Here is an 18,355-nt window from a genome sequence, read left to right on the forward strand (position 1 = left end):
GGGACCACAGGCACCTGCCACTGCGCCTGGCTAATTCTTTGTATTTTTGTAGAGATGGGGTTTCACCGTGTTAGCCAGGATGGTCTCGATTTGCTGACCTCGTGATCCACCCGCCTCAGCCTCCCAAAGTGCTGGGATTACAGGCTTGAGCCACCACGCCCAGCCAAGGAAATTTTTTATTGAACAGCGGAAGCACAAATTGGATTAGTTTTAAATCTGGGATCAGGACACACGCTAAACATGTGCCTCTGCATGCCCTGCTTTTTTTTTTTTTTTGAGACGGAGTCTCGCTGTGTCTCCCAGGCTGGAGTGCAGTGGCCTGATCTCGGCTCACTGCAAGCTCCGCCTCCCGGGTTCACGCCATTCTCCCGCCTCAGCCTCCCAAGTAACTACAGGCGCCCGCCACCACGCCCGGCTAGTTTTTTGTATTTTTAGTAGAGACGGGGTTTCACCATGTTAGCCAGGATAGTCTCGATCTCCTGACCTCGTGATCCACCCACCTCGGCCTCCCAAAGTGCTGGGATTACAGGCTTGAGCCACCGCGCCCGGCCGCCCTGCTTTTTTAAAGCTAGGTATTCTACTATTCTTTAATAATACAATAATCACCTGCAACACCTACACCCAGTTACTTGACAAACTTTACAAAGACTGATACTAGACGTTGTTGGAGAGGACATGGTTACACGTAATATCTTATGAGTCACTGATGTGGACAAGCAAACTGATAAAATGTCTTCGGAAAACTGGTTATACCTGTTACAAACATTCAGATACCAAACACCCAGAAATTCCATATTGTAATACATTTCCACAAGAAAAAAACATGAGACTTGTATTAAAATATCAACAACTATTAAAAATAATCACACTGGGTTTTCTGATTTTTGTATTAGCAACTCAGTCTCTGCCTGTTTTTAGCAGTACAACCTCTACCCAATATGTTTTGCATTTTTTAAATCTACTACTCTCTAAGAACAGATACTATATTTTCTATCAATTCTACATTCAGGGTCTATAACAGAAACCAGCATTTTGTAGATTCCAAAGAATTATTTGTTGAATAATTTAAATACATTGTTATTTATAGTATTTATATACAAATAACGTATCATCTCAGGGCCGGGCGCGGTGGCTCAAGCCTGTAATCCCAGCACTTTGGGAGGCCGAGACGGGCGGATCACGAGGTCAGGAGATCGAGACCATCCTGGCTGACACGGTGAAACCCTGTCTCTACTAAAAAATACAAAAAAACTAGCCGGGCGAGGTGGCGGGCGCCTGTAGTCCCAGCTACTCGGGAGGCTGAGGCAGGAGAATGGCATGAACCCGGGAGGCGGAGCTTGCAGTGAGCCAAGATCACGCCACTGCACTCCAGCCTGGGCAGCAGAGCGAGACTCTGTCTCAAAAAACAAAAAAAAACAAAAAAAAACAAAAAAAAACAAATAACGTATCATCTCAGAATACAGTGATAACATTTGTTACGTAGAAACTGATTTCAATCTCAGTTAAAAATATTTTGGGCATATGAGTTACTGTCACATATAGATGGTCACATTGTTTTGTTTATATGAAACTGTTTGTAGTTAATGTACATTTTTGGTACTTAAGCCTTTTGGTCTTGCTGTCATAGCAAATAGTGTGCCGCTTAAGAACGTGAATCTGGCTGGGCACAGTGGCTCATGCCTGTAATCCCAGCACCTTGGGAGGCCAACGTGGGCAGATCAGGAGGTCAGGAGTTTGAGACCAGTCTGACCAACATGGTGAAACCCCGTATCTACTAAAAATGTAAAAAATTTGCCCGACGTGGTGGTGGGCGCCTGTAACACCAGCTACTCAGGAGGCTGAGGCAGGAGAATCACTTGAACCCGAGAGGCGGAGGTTGCAGTGAGCTGAGATCGCGCCACTGCACTCCAGCCTGGGCAACAATAGCAAAATTCTGTCTCAAAAAAAAAGAGAGAGAGGCCGGGAGCGGTGGCTCATGTCTGTAATCCCAGCACTTTGGGAGACTGAGGCCGGCAGATCACGAGGTCAGGAGATCAAGACCATCCTGACTAACATGGTGAAACCCTGTCTCCACTAAAAATACAAAAAATTAGCCGGGCGTGGTGGCAGGAGCCTTTAGTCCCAGCTACTCGGGATTCTGAGGCAGGAGAATGGCGTGAACCCGGGAGGCGGAGCTTGCAGTGAGCCAAGATCGTGGCACTGCACTCCAGCCTAGGTGACAGAGCAAGACTATCTCAAAAAAAAAAAAAAAAAAAAAAGCGAGAGAGAGATAAAAAGTCACTCTCATTTCTGTATCTTTTTAGCAAGTGTGTGAACTCACAGTGCTTTTCTGTGAATAAACCATGGATCAAGTAAAAGGCCATTTTTCTTAAAGAAAAAAAAGTCCCTAAATTCAGAGATGACCAGCAAATACTAAATAGAAGATTATAGATTTCCTGTGAGTGCATATGGCTTGGAGTGTCATGATGCTATAAAGCAAATGTTACTGTCCTCCTCAAATTCGTGTGTTGAAGTCTAATTCTAAGTGATGGTATTTGGAGGCGGGGCCTTGGCAGGTGAATAAGTTCATGAAGGCAGGGATCTCATGAATAGAACTGGTGCCCCTATCAAAGGGACTGCAGAGAGCTCCCCATCCCTTCTGTCATGTAAGGACACAGGAAAAAGATGGTTGTCTATGAACCAGGAAGCCAGCCCCTCTGCAGACACAGAATCTGCTGAACATCTGACTCCTGATTTTACCATCTCCAGAACTGTGAGAAATCAATTTTCTATGCTACTCTAGTCTATGGCATTCTGTTTTGACACCCAGATTAGCTAAAGTACTAGCATGTCAACTTGCACACATAATTCTTGGAAACACTGATGCCAAATCCTTGATGGCAAAAGGATTTCACCAATTGCCTTTAGTAATTCTTGTCTGAACTCACTGCAAGGCCGTTTCAGTAGATCCAGAATACCATGCTGCTTACTAATATGTGAGACACATATGAGTTTCCTGTGGATCTGTGACAAATGACCAAAAACTTGGTGGCTTAAAACAATAGAAATTATTTTTCTCGCAGTTCTAGAGGTGAGAAATCTGTAATCAAGGTGTTGACAGGGCCTACTTCCTACAAAGGGCCTAGGGGGATTCCATTTCTCACCGCCCCCAGCTGCCAGTGGTTCCACATGTTTCTTCTGTGGCTACATCACTCCCCTTCAGCTTCCCAGCCCCTGCAGGTCAGGGAGGCACAGGAGGAGGAGGTGGGAATGGGTGTGGAGAGCCACACACCAGGCCAGGGCAGCAGGTGCTCAGAACACAGTGACCTAGAAGCGGGGTACCAGGAAGCCACACCAGCCTTCAGGGCTCCAGGCAGGCTCTCTCCTGCCAAAGGCCTTTGTGAATGTTGTTCCTGCCTTCTCAAATGTTCCTCCCTATCCTCTCTATGTCTGCATAGCAAGGTAACTTCTACTCAGTCAAAACTATCACTGTCTAGCACAACCTAAATATCCATAAACAGAACACGTCAACAAATAACAGTGTATTCATGCAATGAAATACTATATAGCAATGACAAAAAATGACCTCCGACCACATGCAACAATGTAAGAGGATCTCACAGATGTCATTGTTGAGTGAAGAAGCCAGACTCAAAAGAGCACCTTCTGCATGCGTCTATAGAAGGCAAAAAGAAGCAGAATTAATCTACAGCAAGGGGGCTGAGAAGAGTGGTTACTTCTGGGGGGAAATACTGGATGGGAGGGGAGAAAAGAGCCCTCTAGGGGCTGGGCATGAACTTGGTCTTGTCCAGTTTGCTCTGGGGGCTGAGCCTGAGTGCACCCATGGGTAAAAGTTCATCAAGCTGAACACTTAAACTGTGCGCTCTTCCTATGATGAAAAAGTAAAAGTAAAACAGACCCCTTTCTCTGAGAAGCCTTTTCCCAGACTAGAGCACCTTCCCCAGGATGAGCTGCCAGGGTTCTGTGCACCCCTCCTGCAGGCTATTGTCCTGCTGTGATGGTCTGTTTCCCCATGGGATGGTCAGGTGGTCGGCTCCCCCAGACAGTAAGCTCCATGCAGGAAGTCTCTCTGTCTTCCCAGGGCCTGTATCTCCAGTGCTCAGTTCTTAAGCATCTGCTGCAAGCTTGGGTGACCCCCATTGTGGAACGAGCCCACTCTCTGGTAACTGCAACATGAGCCTTCTGCTTGCATTGTGAGTTCAAAACCCAGGGCCAGTGAGAGATTCATCAGATTTGTAACAGATTAATCCTGGACCTATTAATCCTGCACCCGCTCACATTGCCCAGCTTCAAGGCCTTGGGAAGTTGCCACCAGGATGGGGGAGTGGATCAACTTCCTCTAGGACCCAGAGAGCATCCCAGCCAGCCTCAGGGTCAGGAAAGGAGCCCAGCCTCTCCAGGAGCCAGACAGGCCTGCAGCAGAGAGATGGGGGGATGTGGATTGCTTGAGCCTAAGGAGGGGAAGAGGAGAAAGCACTGCAGAGAGGGGTCTCACGCTGTCTTGCAGCTCTCCTGGGGCTGAAGCTGAGTGCGGATCAGCTGGCCCTGGTCTACAGCACGCTGGGGCTCTGCCTGTGTGCCGTCCTCTGCTGCTTCCTGATGGTGGTGGCCTGCTTCCTCAAGAAGGAGGGGTCCCTGCTCCTGCCAGCCCCGCTCAAGGCCCTGTCAAAGTCCGGCCAAGTCTTCCCAGGGTGAGTGCATGAAACTGGGGTCCTCACCCTTCTCACTGCTTGGGTGACAAGCCGCGGGCCATCCCTCAGTCCTGTCACTGCCCCTGCTTCTAAGTGGAGAGGCCCGGGGCTCATCCCTGTTACTCAGGCCTGGGGCTCATCCCTGTTATTCGCTGTAGCTTGATAAAATCAGTTTAAGACATCCTGGCAGGCAGATATCCAGGAGAGTGGCACCCGGGAAGGGTGGGTGTGGGGTGCCGGCCTTCGGGTTTGCCTGAGCTAGGGGTTCTCAGGATGCAGGGCCATCAGGGCTAAGCCCTGGAGGAGGTGTCTCTTTGGTGGGCATGGCAGGCTTGGGACTGGGCAGAAGTGAGAGCCAAGATTTGCCTGCCCACCCCTGCCCCAGTACATGTTCTTGTAAGCAAGTGAGGGACACTGACACCCGCCTGGGTGATTGCCTAGCCTGGTGATTGCCCTTAGTTCCTGGGTCAGGGGAGAGTATGGCTGCCCACACCGTCACCCCTACCCCAGTGCAGGGCCAGGCCTGGCCCACACCCTCCACTCTCACCTCTGCAGATCACGAGATGGAAGCCAGCAGCCCTGTGGGCACATCACCTAAGCCAGTGGAGACCTGCAGCTTCTGCTTCCCTGAGCACAGCACGCCCACCCAGGAGAGCGCGGTCATACCTGGGACCCTCAACCCTGTGGGTGATGGAAGGTGGAGGCGCCCTGTGAGGGTGCCCTGATAGATGGCAGCCTTGGCATTGTGTGCGAACACACCCAAGAGAGGGTCCTAGGTGCCGGAACAGGGGCAAGGAGGAAGAGGAGGAGGGAAAGAGATGGAGAGAGAGAGAGAGAGAAAAAGAGAGATGAAGAGAAAGACAGAGGAGGCAGAGAGGAAGAGAGAGACAGAGCAGGAGGTCGTGGCACCCTGGGTCCCAGTTCCCACTGCAGCTGTAGGTCATCATCACCTAACCACATGTGCAATAAAGTCCTTGTGCCTCCTGCTTACAGCCCCCGAGAGCCCCTCCTCCTGGAGAATAAAACCTTTGGCGGCTGCCCTTCCTCACTGCATTGTGGTTGTGTCTAATGAACCGAGACGTCCTGCCTATCACCTTCCTCAGCTCAAGGCTCCACTGAACGCTGCCCCCTCGGTTTGGGAGGCTCTGTGGTGCCCCCATCTCACCAGGCTCCTGAGGAAGCTTGTGACCTTGGGTTGAGCACTAAGCAGCCAGGTACCTGCTGAGGCTCTGCTTTTCTCTTTCACTAAGAGAGAGAAAGAGACCAAAGAATGGTCTGCCGGGAGGGCGTCTGTGCAAATCCCCAGGGAACCAGGGGCTTGAGCCGTCTTCATTTCCTTACAGACACACATTCACTTCCATGCCTCCTTAGTGAGGGCATGATGCACAGTGTGTGTGTATGTGCAGGTGTGTGCATGCATATGTGTGTGTACGTGTGTGTGTTGTGGGGGTGTGCAGTGGACAGGAAGGAGAGGGCAGCTCCAGCTCAAAGCTGCAAGTCTCTCTGAAACAAAGATTCCCTGGACCACAGCAAGAGAGACTTTTCATTTGCATCCATTTTTTATTAGCATTTAAAGCTATATTTTGAGTAGCATGCAAACCTTAAGTTACTTAACTATTCTTAGAAGCATTTACACAGTAAGATAATACATGATAATGTACATTGAAATATTCACCCTGCACCCCCAACATTATTTTGCATACCTACATCCCCCAAAGAATCCCATGGCAGGTGGGGTGGGCAGGGAAGTGTGGTCCACCTGGGACCCCTCAGTGGGGGCACTTGGTCAGTCCCCAAGGCTCTGTGTGGCCCTCCAGAAACTCTGCTTCCCACCGGCTCAGTCAGCACTACGGAGGGGGAATGGGGGAGGTGGAGTAGGGGCAGGCAGGACAGTAGGGGGAGGACAGTCAGGCACCCCATGTCCTGGTTTTTGCAGTGGCTGGGAGGCGGATGAGGGCTGAAGGCCGACTGCCCTGAGAACTGGTTGAGGCTTAAGGCGGGGGTGGTAGGGCCGTCCCCACTGCCTGCAGGGCCTTTGGTCACCCTTGTCCACCAAGGCTTCTCCCCAGCAGCGCTGGGCACCCCAGTGAGAGAGTGGCCAAGGCAGAGGTGTGGATGGATCAGGGAGGGAGGTCTCATTCGGCTCTGACAGGAAAAGGGTCAAAGAAGGGCCAGGGTGGCCAGAGGGAGGGTCACAGTCTCTGGGTCAGGCAGGAGGAGGGAAGAAGGGAACAGGCAGGGTCAGCGGCCAGGGCGCAGGCAGAGGCAGGTGCACGCTGGGAGGTCAGACCCTGCAAGGCCCATGGGGAGTGTCAGCTGGGATGGGCTCCAGGTGCGTCCTCAGGGCACTGGGCAGCTCTCAGGCCAGGCTCCCCGGACTCTGGTGGGTGATGTGGTCACTCTCGAGGCACTGCTGTCAGTCAGGGCTCAGCCACCTCCCCGGGCAGCACCCATCCCATCTCAGGACTGGACTTTCTCAGCTCCCACAGAGGGTGCCGCCTCTTGCCCAGGAGGGGCAGCCCCATTGTGCAGCCTGAGGCACCCCGCAGGTCCCAAGTGGCTCCCTCCAAGCCAGCCTAGAGCTCCCTCTTCTCCAGGGTCCTGGTGCCTCGCAGGTGTCAGCTCCACAGGGAGGCCCTTGCTTTCCTTGTCTGTGCCTTGTCCCGGGCTGAGACTTAGGGTGGATAGGGTTGGGCTGGTCCTTCCCTGGGGCCCTCTCAGGGAAGGGGATGGCTCTTGCCCTGGACAGGTCCTCATCTCTGCCTGGGTTGCCCTACAGTGAGATGGAGCTGCCCCTGTCAGTGCCCTGGAGGTGAAGGTAAAAGCCTGTGCCTGCTGTGTGGGAGGCCACTCCAAGGATAGGGAATCAGGGGTGGTCGGTGAGGCAGAGGTGGCGGCTGGTGGACCCGGGCAGTGGTGAGTGGGCCATGGCTGTCACTGGGAGGGGGGCCTTTCTGGCTGGACTCTGTTCCCATGAGGCTTTGACCAAAACCCAAACCAAGAACTGCAGTCCTGGCTCAGAGTCCACTGCCTGTTTGTACCAAGTCCCCAGTTGAAGGCTGGGACCCAACTAACACTCAGGGCATCTGTGCCCTGAGGATGGCGTGTCCTGGTATCACCAGTCCAGATCCCCAGCTCCAGTTAGTTCAGAGGATCTCAGCCCCTGGGGTCTTCCCTTTCCTGGCTCCTTCAGGTTGGGTCCCTTCAGGGCCCCAAAGCCCTGGACCCAGCATCCATGGGCCACTGTCAGAGGCCTGGCAGCTCCGCTAACTCCATCATGGCTCCTTTGACAGCAAAGATGGCAGGAAATAAAACGCACTGACAAGTGGCCGAAGATGCTTGGAGACTGGACAAAATATGGGAGCAGCAAGAAGGTAACATGGGGAGGGAGTGGCCCCCGTGACTGCTCTCTGTAGAGCCGGGAGACAGGCACCCATGGCTGTGACCTGGCACCGTCTGCCGCTGCATCAGTGGGTGGGTGGCATCCCATCCTCACCATAGGACAGCAGGCCTGTTCACCAGCTTTCCTGCCTGAGTCGCCCAGTGTCCTGTCTCACTGGAGTGTTCTTTTGTCTTTAGCTGTGTACAAAGGCATTGTGTACAAAGGCATTCCCCTGGTGGTGCGGGGCTGGGCGTGGTCACTCCTGCTAGACATTGACAAAGCGAAGGCTGAGAACCCAGGGGAAGACAAGGTACAGCCCTCCCATACTCAGCCAGGGCAGGACAAACAGGCCTGGCCATGTCAGAAGCCCAGGACTCCAGCTGGAGGGAACGTCGAGCCCAGGTTGGGGGTGGGGGCGGTGGTCAGACTCACATGCTGGGCACATCTGGTAACTCAGGCACTGCAGGTGCGCTGGGCTCTGCTGACCCTCGCGGGCTTCAGAAACAAGGCAAAAAGGAGCTTTCTGCAGAAGGAAACCTTCCTCCCTTTCTTCCAGAAGTGCTGACTGTGGGATGACTGCCGTCAGGGGCAGGGAGTCTTTTGTCTGTTCTGAGGCTGCTTCCTCCTCTCAGCCCTGCCCTACGGGTCATGAAGGAGAAGGGAAAGAGGTCATCCAGGATCACCCACCACATCAAGGCAGATGTCAGCCACACCCCGCAGAACCACGTGATGTTTAGAGAATGATTCGGAGTCAGGTAAGGCCTATGGGGGCTGCAGGGGTACCAGGGAAGATGGGGGCGATCCAGAGGGATGAGGGCTTCCCCAGGGCAGAGGCCACGGTCACCCAGGAAAAGTGACAGAGCTGCCAAGGGCTCTCCTGGCCCAGGCAGCAGCCAGCATTATGGACTGAGCACCTCCCGGGCTCTAAGCCCTGGGCCGGGCTGGGACATGTGGGGACAGAACCCAGGTGGCTCCCAAGGAGACGGGAGGCAGCAAAAAAAAAAAAAAGAATCATGCAGATGGTGAAAAGTGTTCTCCATGCCCCACAATGAGCCAGGGTAGAGACCCACGGGAAGGCGGCAGGATGGCGGGGCTCGGGAGCCTTTCCGGGCAACACTGACAGCCCAAAATACCAGGGAGGATGCGGGGCCCTGGAAACGCTCATCCATGATGGGTGGGCACACGGCAGGGCACTTTGGAAGTCAGATGGGCCGTGGCTCACAAAGCTCAGTGGCCTTGTACCACACATCCCCAAAGTGTCACAGATATTGACCACAATGGTTTGAAAACTGACGTGCAAATAAAACCCACATGCCACATTCACTGCTTGATTGATTGTCACTCACACCCGGAGGCCACTGAGATGATCTTCAACAGGGGTACTGGGGAGAAAGGGGGTTCCACTCTTCAGACAAAGATGACTCAGTGAGGAAAAGGAATGAACCCCTGCTGCCCGCAGGAACATGGGTGGTCTTAGATGTGTGTTGCTGAGGGAAAGAAGCCAGACCCAACAGGCTACCACCACAGGATTCCAATTCATTGGCCATTCTGGGAAAGGGCAAAGCATAGAGACAGAGAATAATTGGTCAGGATGGTCAGGCGCTGATGGAGCCAGGAGAGGTCAGCTGCAAAGGGGACACGCTGGGGACTTGGAGGATGAAGGAGCCGCTCTGGGAGGGGCTGCAGTGGTGGACGGAAGGGTCTGCACATTGGTTCAGAACCGTGGAACTGCACGTCCCAAAGACTGGACTTCCGTGTGTGCAAACCAAGAAAAGGGGGAAGAAAAAAATCAACCAGAGTGAAAATAATCACTGATCCAAATGTACACCTGTGATATTTGCATTGCAAAGAATGTTGATTTTACTGAAAAAACTTCTAAAAACTCAGGTGTCCTGAAGAGCTCAGTACTTATCTGGGGGGATCATCTGAACCCAGAATTGTGTTTGTTGTCAGGGTTTGTAGACAAAATGAAACTGACAGCATCCACACAAAACAAAACCCTCTTTTCCCTCTTTTCTAGGCAGCAGGAATTATGTGACATCCTCGTGGCCTATTCTGCATATAACCCTGTGAATATTCCTGGTCAGCGATATTCCTGGGCCATGTGCCCATATTCACAGGCATGGGTGTCTCTTGGGGGTGTCAGCACTTCTTTTTTTTTTTTGTATTTTTTAGTAGAGACGGGGTTTCACCGTGTTAGCCAGGATGGTCTCGATCTCCTGACCTCGTGATCCACCCGTCTCGGCCTCCCAAAGTGCTGGGATTACAGGCTTGAGCCACTGCGCCCGGCCAGCACTTCTTGAAAATTTCAGTGTTCATGACCCACCAGCTCGTAGTAGGCAGGACTCAAGCTCACTGCTGGCGTGGACACCCAAGCAAGGGGGCAGCACAAGGGGTCAAACTGAGACGGAAAAGGGTTGAAGCCCAGACTCTTGGTGTCATCTTGACCCGATCCCCACGTCTCAGATGAAGAAATGACCTTCCCCTCCTGGTGTTGCCCCGAAGCCCAGGAGCTTGGCAGGGTCGCATGCAGATGGTCCTCACAGGAGACAGATTTGACAAGTTGCTGAGGTGCCTGATGGGCCAGGCTCTTGTCATGAAATGAGTTTGCATCCTGAGGAAACCTCTTCTTCACCAGAAACCAGGCAGAGATCCAATTTTCCCTTTCCCTGAACCCCACAGGAGTGCAACAGACAAAGAGGGTGTCATCCAGCTGGCTGCTCCTGCTCCACCCCCACTTTCCAGACCATTCTAGGCAGGGAGAGTGGCTGAGCCAACTCCATGGGCTGCCCACATGGAGTCTGGACCCAGCTGCCCTCCTGTGCCTGGCAGGCAGCCCTTGGGCTGTTGCAGGACCTTTTGTGTGGTGGTCAGCGCCCCGCTGCCTGCCCTCGTGGCAGGTGAGTTCACAGGTGCTGCTCCGGGCCTGGCACAGTGGCCTCCCCAGCCTGGCCCAGGGGAGGGGGCATGAACAATCCTTGCCTGTGCTCTTTCAGGCCATGTGAGCTTGGACGCTCGCTGCAGGAGTACCCCCAGGCTCCTTGTCAACTGAGTCGTGCATGACCTGTTGAGTCCTCATGCCCAGTGCCAGGGGAGGAATGCAGAGGCTGCACCCCAAATCCCGGGGGCCTGTGGCAGGTGTCCCTGAGGACCTCTGCCATTTCTGGTGACATGAGTCCTCCCAGGTGATCTCAGCCCTCCCAGGAGACACCCTTCCACGGTGACTCTGGCTCTTGCAGGAGGTGGGCTACCACAGGCACCTGAGCCACGTCACCGTCACCCTCCTCCTGTATCTGCTGGAGGAAGATGCTTTCTTGGTGCTGGCCCAGCTGCTTGCTGGTGAGAGGCACTCCCTGCAGGGTAGGTGGACAGCTACCTTCGGGGCCTTACACAGCCATGCCAGGGGACGGCCACCCCGGCTAATGATCCCGATTTCCAGGCAAGGCGTCTTACTTGCATCCCAGCTTGTTTGGAGTCTCTGGGATGTCCCTGCTGAGGGTCCCACAGCAGCCTGGTTCAGGACAGGGACCCTCTTACCTCAAGTCAGATGCCTTTCACCCCCAACAGCAGAGGGCATTGATACTTCCCTCTGGCTGCCCTTTGTTCCCCAAAGCCAGACCCAATTTTGTGCAGGCACCGCTTACCTCTCTGAGTGTCCTCCTGCCTCCCAGCTGGCTGCACTCCCAGACACCTTCCCTGCCCACAAATGGGCTGATGAAGCCCAGATGGCAATGTCCCCCATGCATCCCATGTCCCCCAGCCTGACATCACATCCAGTAGATGGCCACATAGCCCTCAGCACCCACCCCATTTTCACCGCTGGCACCTGCCTGCCTCTGCCCTGCCTCATAGCATCAAAGGCAGGCCTGCTCTCCTGGCACCTCGGCCCAGGATGCCACTGGGCACCACCTCCAGCTAGGGCCCTCCTCCCCAGGGCTGAGACTGTGTGATGGGGTCACCAGATAGGAGGGAGGGAGGCCTCAGGGCCCAGGGTCCTCTGCCACTACCTAGCTCTTGGGAGTGGACTCTGATGGGGTGGTGGGTTGGGGGCTTCTCAGTATTCTACAGTCCGAATACTGCCTGGCTCTGGAGGCTCCTATCACACCAGGAGCAGGTGTTGCCCAAGTCTTTCCCAAAGATCATGAGACACCTGGTGAGTGGACGACACCCTCTGCTCCTCCCCAGAGGCCCTGGGTCCCAAGAGCCAGGGGCACCTCAAGTCCCTCATGGAGCTGACAAGAGGCCAAGTCCCAGCCACAGCCTGACCTGGGATGGGGATTCTCCGTGGGTTCGGAGTTGGGTTTCCTTTTCCTGTCCTGGGGGAGGCAGAGGCGCTGGGACCAGGGTCAAGCTCTGGCTGAGCAGGGCTAAGGGAAGTGTGTCCATTGGGCTTCTGGGTATGGGGCAGGGGTTGGGGGACCCCCTGGCCACTGCCCTGGGTTCTGCTTCTTGGAGAAGAGTCTGCAGAGGGGACTGAAAGTGGGAGGACTTCAGGGTAGCCCAGGGGGCCCTGAGCACCTCTGCTCCTCCCTTCAGGGCAAGGAAGGGCTGTGCACTGAGGGTTCCATGTTGATGAGGCTCCTCCGGTGTTTCATTGGTGGGGTAAGGAGGCACAGGGAGACCCCAGCCCAGGGATGCAGTGCCCGGCTCCCTCAGCCCAGGGGTCCAGCTCCTCCAGGAACTGGTTCACCCCCAGCTCGCAGAAGGCACAGGCAGGTTCCTGCAGGGCTCACAAGCCAGGCCCTGCCCAAGAGGGGCATCCCACGGCAGAGGCCAGGGCTCAGGCCCAGCCTCGTGGGAAGACTGGGGCAGGACCCGACTTGGGAGGACCCCGGGAAGCCCCAAATCCTCAGGAAGTCCCTCCTTCCAGAAGCCACAGCGCTGCTGAGATGAGCCCCCCATGAGGATCTACAGAACCTTGTCTGACTCAGTTTTATGGGGGATCTCATCCCATGGAGAGGGGTTCCCCAGCACTCCAGGGGACTGAAACCCCAGTGGGCCCTGCTCAGGCCACCAGCTCCAACTTGGAAAGGCCAGGTCCTCCCACACCTGCTGTCCCCACAGAAATCCTTTGGGCTCACCCTGAGACTGTGGGATGTGTTTATCTTGGAGGGCGAGAGGGTACTGACGGCCATGGCGCATGCATCATTCAAAATACACAGGAGTAAGTCCCGTGTGCCTGAGGGTGCTTAGGGGAACACACAAGACAGATTCCAGCTGGCCTGAGGGAAGCGTCCTCACACTGTCCCCATGACTCTCTGCTCTGCCCTGATAGGGAGGTCTGGCCTGGTGGGTTGGGCAAGGCATGATGACACTGAGTCCACCCCCACATGACCCAGATGAAAGTCAGGAATGTGGTGAGCACTTCCCTGCCCAGCCTTGCCCAGCTGTGGCCTCCTGTGCACAGCCAGACCCTGGGGTGGCCAAGAAGGACCAGGCACCACCCAGTGGGAGGTGGGCCTGGTGGAAATGGGGTGCAGGCACAGATCCCCCACAGGGAATCCTCCTGACCTGATGCCCCCCCGTCCCTAGAGTACCTCATGAAGCTTTCCTGGAGCACCATCTGGGAGTTTCGGGAGCAACTGTCTCAGAGCTGGGCCCTGGAGGACAACGCGGTCCTCAGGAACCTTCAAACCTCCATGAAGGAACTCACAAGGAAACACTGGGACCTGCCACCCCCAGGTGAGCCCCAGCACCAGGTCCCCTCCTGAGTCACCCTCTGGGGCAGTCAATGGTGGGGAGTGCCCTGACCCCACCAGCCCTCCTACCTGGCCTTCTTCCTGCACCTCTTCTTCCTCCTCTTCCTCCTGTACTCTAAGTAAGTCAAATGGGTCTGCCGGTCCTCAGGGCAGGCGCTGAGCACATGTGTGTGTGTGCTGGACATGCTGTGTGGACAGGCAGGGGCTGTGGGCAGAATCCCCCAATCCCTCCCCGACTTTCCACACTGTGCCCCTTGCCCCGTCAAAGGGCCCTGAAGGGCACTGGGGCAGTCAGACCGAGCTGTGGAAGCCCTCACCGCCACCCCCACCTCCAAGCAGCCTCAGAGAGCAGCAAGGGCCCCTCACTCCTGAGTGCCCCTCCAAGGGTGTCAAGACGACAAGCCAGGGGAACAAGAGAATCAGTGTCCCTGACCCAGAGAGGATTTGGGCAGAGGGGATGGGGGAAGCCCTGACCCAGAGCCAGAACCAAGAGTTCAGCTGGGCGTGGGATCGGTCCAGCCCTGGCATGGGCTGGACGGTTTGGAGGGCAGAGGGGAAGCTGTGCCCATTCACTTCTCACCTGCTGTAGAGACAGGCCCCCATGCGAGGTGCTGGGTGACAGTGAAGGTTTCTTCCACCTGAGTTCTGAGTCAGGGCTGCCGAACAGCCCTGAGGTGAGGGTGTGAGGCAGGAAGCCCTGAGCCAACCTGAACCCAGGGGGCCATTCTGGGAGTGACCTGAGGTTCTCTGAAAGCTCCCCCACCCCAGGCTCCACACAGCCCTCGCCCTGGGATCAGCAGTGTGCAAGGGCATCCTCAGTGTCAGGCCAGGGGGCCACACAGGGACCCCGAGGACTCCAGAGGCCCTGGTCTCTGGGGCCCGCCCTGAAGGGACCCAACGCACTCAGTGAAGATGTTTCTTTTTTTCTGACAAGATGGAGTGAGGGTCTTCGAGGGTGTCCCCTGGCATTGGGCCCCTCTGTCAGGGGGACAGACTGGCCCTCCCCACCCCACCAGCTCAGCTCCAGGAGCTCATGCCATCAGTCCCCCTGGAACAAAAGCTCTGTCCCCCCCAGCCTGGCCGGATAGGACTGTCCCCAAAGCCGAGGCTGAGGCCCAGCGGCACAAGGGGCTTCCTAGAACCCAGGGCAGCAAGCCACTCTTTGAGGGGCCCAGAAGGTCAAGATGAGGGCAGCCTGTCCCCCGGTGAGGTCAGGCTTTGTATTACACTAACACTTGTCCGGGAACTCTATGCCACAGCTCCACACAGACCCGCATGTCGGGGGTCCGTGTCTCCTGTGCTGCCATTTTGAACACGGCTCCTGGGACTCTGTCACTCTCCGTCTTCTGTGGACAGCCCTGGAACAAAAAGACAGACCCCACCCAGCGAGCCCACTGGGACCCCGACACCAGGCCCTGCCCTGGCTTATAACAGAGAAGAGGCAGGTCAAGAGACACCCCAGCAGCAAGGTGGCACCTGCCTGTGACTCCCCTCGGTAGAAGAAGAACTTGGAATGGAAGGAGCCCAGGCAGTACCTGCCCAGCTGCCTTACAGCCCCAGATGGCTGCTGGACCTTGGTTTTTACTGCTATTTTATTTTTATTTTATATTTTTGGCTTGTGGGCCTTGAGAAATCCCATTCAATGGGGGACTTGGTCCCTTCAACGCCTCAGGAGGGAAGGCTGAGCATGGGGTTCCTGCAGCCCCAGCCAGCCAGCAGCATGCCCTGGGGCCCTTGACCCCACCTGTGGGTCAGAGTCCCTCCTCCAGGGCCCAAGGCCCAGGTCCAGAGGGACCTGGCTTCAACCCGAGTTCTAGGAGGAGAGGGGCACCGCAGGCCTCCAGGTGACCACGCAGGGGACCAGGGCACTGCAAGCCCTGATGTTGCAAGGATTAACATCAGAGAACCTGGGCAAGCCAGGCCAGAGACGCTGAGCCCGTGCAGTGATGAGGATGTAGGGGGCTGGCTCAAGGGGGTCAACAGCTGTGAACACTGCTGCCTCTTCCCGGCCTCATTGCTGCAGTGCAGGCAGTCTGCATCCCGGAGACTGGCCCACCAGCACCCCGAGTGCCCTAGTCCGCTATGCCAACATGGCACCCAGAGACTTCGCAGCCCTGTCTGCCGTACCACCCCCCTCCTGGAAGCCTTGTCCTGCAACCTAGCCCCTGTCGCAGCCACAGCAGGCACCACTGCCAAGCGCCTTCCAGCCGGGCTTCCCAGAGGGCAGAGGCGCCCTGCAGTCATTGCCTCAGCAGCTCACACTGTGAAGATAGTTTCATCTACATTCCCATGTTTCCACCAAAGAGAATTGCTGCAGAGGATGCTCTTGATCCTGAGGTGGGGAAAACAGCACGCCAGGTGGATGGAGTCAGCTCCTTTCCCCAGCCACCACAATTGCTGGATGGACCCGTGGACAAAGTGGCCATCAGACAGGAATGAGACCCAAGAGGCTCAGCATCCTGCTCGTGCCCTGACCAGGCTGACCAGGCCAACACCACTGCCGAGTGCCCCATCTGCTGAGAGACTTGGTGTCGATCCCTGGGCTGGCACTGTTTCCCAGGAGGACCGGTTGGCCACCTATGGGCAGGCTGCCCACACTGTGGAGAGGGTTGAGATCGGCTTTCACTGCAGAGAGCCCCTACTTGGACACAGACTCACTGGCCCTGCCTGTTGCCATCACAGCAGCCCACAGGGCATTGCTTGTGACCAGGGTACCCTATTCACACTGAGGGACATGCAGCCGTGGCCCCTGATCAGGGAACTAACTGTTCTCACTACGTCAGCCGCCACCTGGAAGCAACTGGGCTTAGGATCGCTCAGTTACGCTGAAGTGGTGGTTTGTCTTACAAGATAAATGTTATGCTTTCCACTGGAAACCAGCATATGGTGCTGACTCTCCGACAGCCAGAAGGTGTAGTTCTGAAAGTGAGAGTGTAGAAGTGGATGATGTTCAGTATTGCACGGAATGTCTCAGTCACAGAATTTTCCTATGCCTGTCCTGGAGAAATGGAGTTTCGCTGGTTGGAAGGTCTGAGGACCCAGGCAGGTTGAAGCTTCCCCCAGGGGAACACAACAATGGTTCTATTTAATATGAAGAGACAGGGCTAAGTTTGAAACCCCGGGACATTCTCTGGTGTTCTTGGTGTCTTCATATAAAGAAAATCAAATAAAGGTTTGCCACAGAGGCATCTGAAAAAGGAGGGGGCAGAACTATTCAGAACTCAGAGGCTTCAGAATCGAAGATGAGGCCAAGTAGGAGACTCCTGACCCACTGAGGAAGTATGTAGGGCTGCTGGGAGAGGACGTCATAGAGGTCCACCCCTACCTTGCGATAATGTCACAGAACCGTGCACTTGAATAGCTGTGCACATCATCTTTCCACTGATTATAGTATTTCTTTCTATTTATGACTCTCCAATCAAGCAGGGAACTTCCTACAAAATGCACGTTGCTATACCACAGCCTGGGTCTTGCAATCCAAGGCTGGCAAGGATTCCTGCACGTCAAGGGCCTCAGATGACTTTCATGCACACCCAAAGACAGAATCCTAGATGACACCTTCCTGCTCAAAAAAGAAGGAACGAGGGTCATTGAATAGCGAGCCAGTCACGGAAAGGGGTGAAATGTGAGTGCGTGGCCTTCCTGACACCCAGACAAGACTTTGGGCACAAAGGCAGGCTGCAGCTCTGGCCACTGACTCCAACCAGGGACGCCCCCATGAGGCCAATGTGCCCTGGCTGCTCTTCTCCCTCCTGCCACCCTTTCCTCGGCTGTCTGTGTTAGGAAGGGAGAATCTGCCAGTTTTCAGAAGAAAATGTAGCTTTATTATGACATGGGAAAGACTCAAGTTATTAGGAGAGGAGGAGGAGTCCTGAAATAGCTCCTGAAAATGAGAGAGGAAAGGAAGGTGTAAATATGTTGGTAATAAAGTCTCCAACCACAGCACAGTGATGGGAATGTTTTTGTTACAATTTTTGTTTTCAAAGTTACAGTAAACAAAACAGTCTCCTGAATTGTCAAAAGAACAGCAGTTTTACACAATGAAAAGCATACACACCAAGCCAAAATAAATCACAGCTGGGTCTCTATGTTGCAGTGGTGTTGGTGCAGGAGGGAACATCCAGGGAGGTTCCAGTGCCTGCCAGGCAGCCCAGGTCCACCGAGGGCCCCGGGGCTGGAGGGAGGTCACGTACCACTCGGCTCAAAGCGCTCCCTTCAAGCATCTGAAGAGGGAAAGTCCATTTATCTTCTCTGAAATGCAGGCAATTTTTCATACACTGGTGTGAATGTGTTGGGGTCACCCAGGGGCTCCCTTAGTGGCCAGATGCAGTTTGTCACAAACTGGTTTCCTGAATTTCATATTGGATCGGGAGCTAAAAGAAGAGAGATTCCCAAACCCATCTTGTAAATATTTGGTTCTAACAAAGTAAAATCACAAGAGCACATCAAACACAGGACCTAATGCCCACGGTAGTGCCTAGGGCTGCTGTCCCTCTTTTGTGAGAAGTTCTATAGCAGGCACAGAGGTAATTACTTAGAAAGGCAATGCCACAGTGAGTAAGGGGGATTCACTTGGATACAAA

At 54.8% G+C, this 18,355-nt stretch overlaps 1 protein-coding gene across 12 annotated transcripts; it reads left to right on the plus strand.

The window, feature by feature from the left end:
• Nucleotides 1-4,090: 4,090 nt before the first annotated feature.
• On the plus strand, nt 4,091-17,860 carry LOC116271019 (TBC1 domain family member 3B-like). Of its 12 annotated transcripts, none has more exons than XR_004179364.1 (4): nt 5,417-5,905; nt 7,441-7,509; nt 7,985-10,142; nt 13,606-13,720. XR_004179364.1 is itself a non-coding variant. In XM_031657401.1 (4 exons), exons 1-4 carry the CDS (start codon nt 12,640-12,642, stop codon nt 15,082-15,084), a joined length of 339 nt encoding a protein of 112 aa, XP_031513261.1. In that variant the 5' UTR covers nt 12,233-12,639; the 3' UTR covers nt 15,085-17,860. The 12 variants fall into 12 exon arrangements, 1 of the variants encoding a protein (XP_031513261.1); XM_031657401.1 differs by lacking the exons at nt 5,417-5,905; nt 7,441-7,509; nt 7,985-10,142 and adding exons at nt 12,233-12,675; nt 13,138-13,237; nt 15,032-17,860 and having other exon boundaries at nt 13,606-13,755; XR_004179365.1 differs by lacking the exons at nt 5,417-5,905; nt 7,441-7,509 and adding an exon at nt 4,093-4,691.
• Nucleotides 17,861-18,355: the final 495 nt, after the last annotated feature.

Source organism: Papio anubis, chromosome 17 (genome assembly GCF_008728515.1).
Source record: "Papio anubis isolate 15944 chromosome 17, Panubis1.0, whole genome shotgun sequence".
Classification (NCBI taxonomy): domain Eukaryota; kingdom Metazoa; phylum Chordata; class Mammalia; order Primates; family Cercopithecidae; genus Papio; species Papio anubis.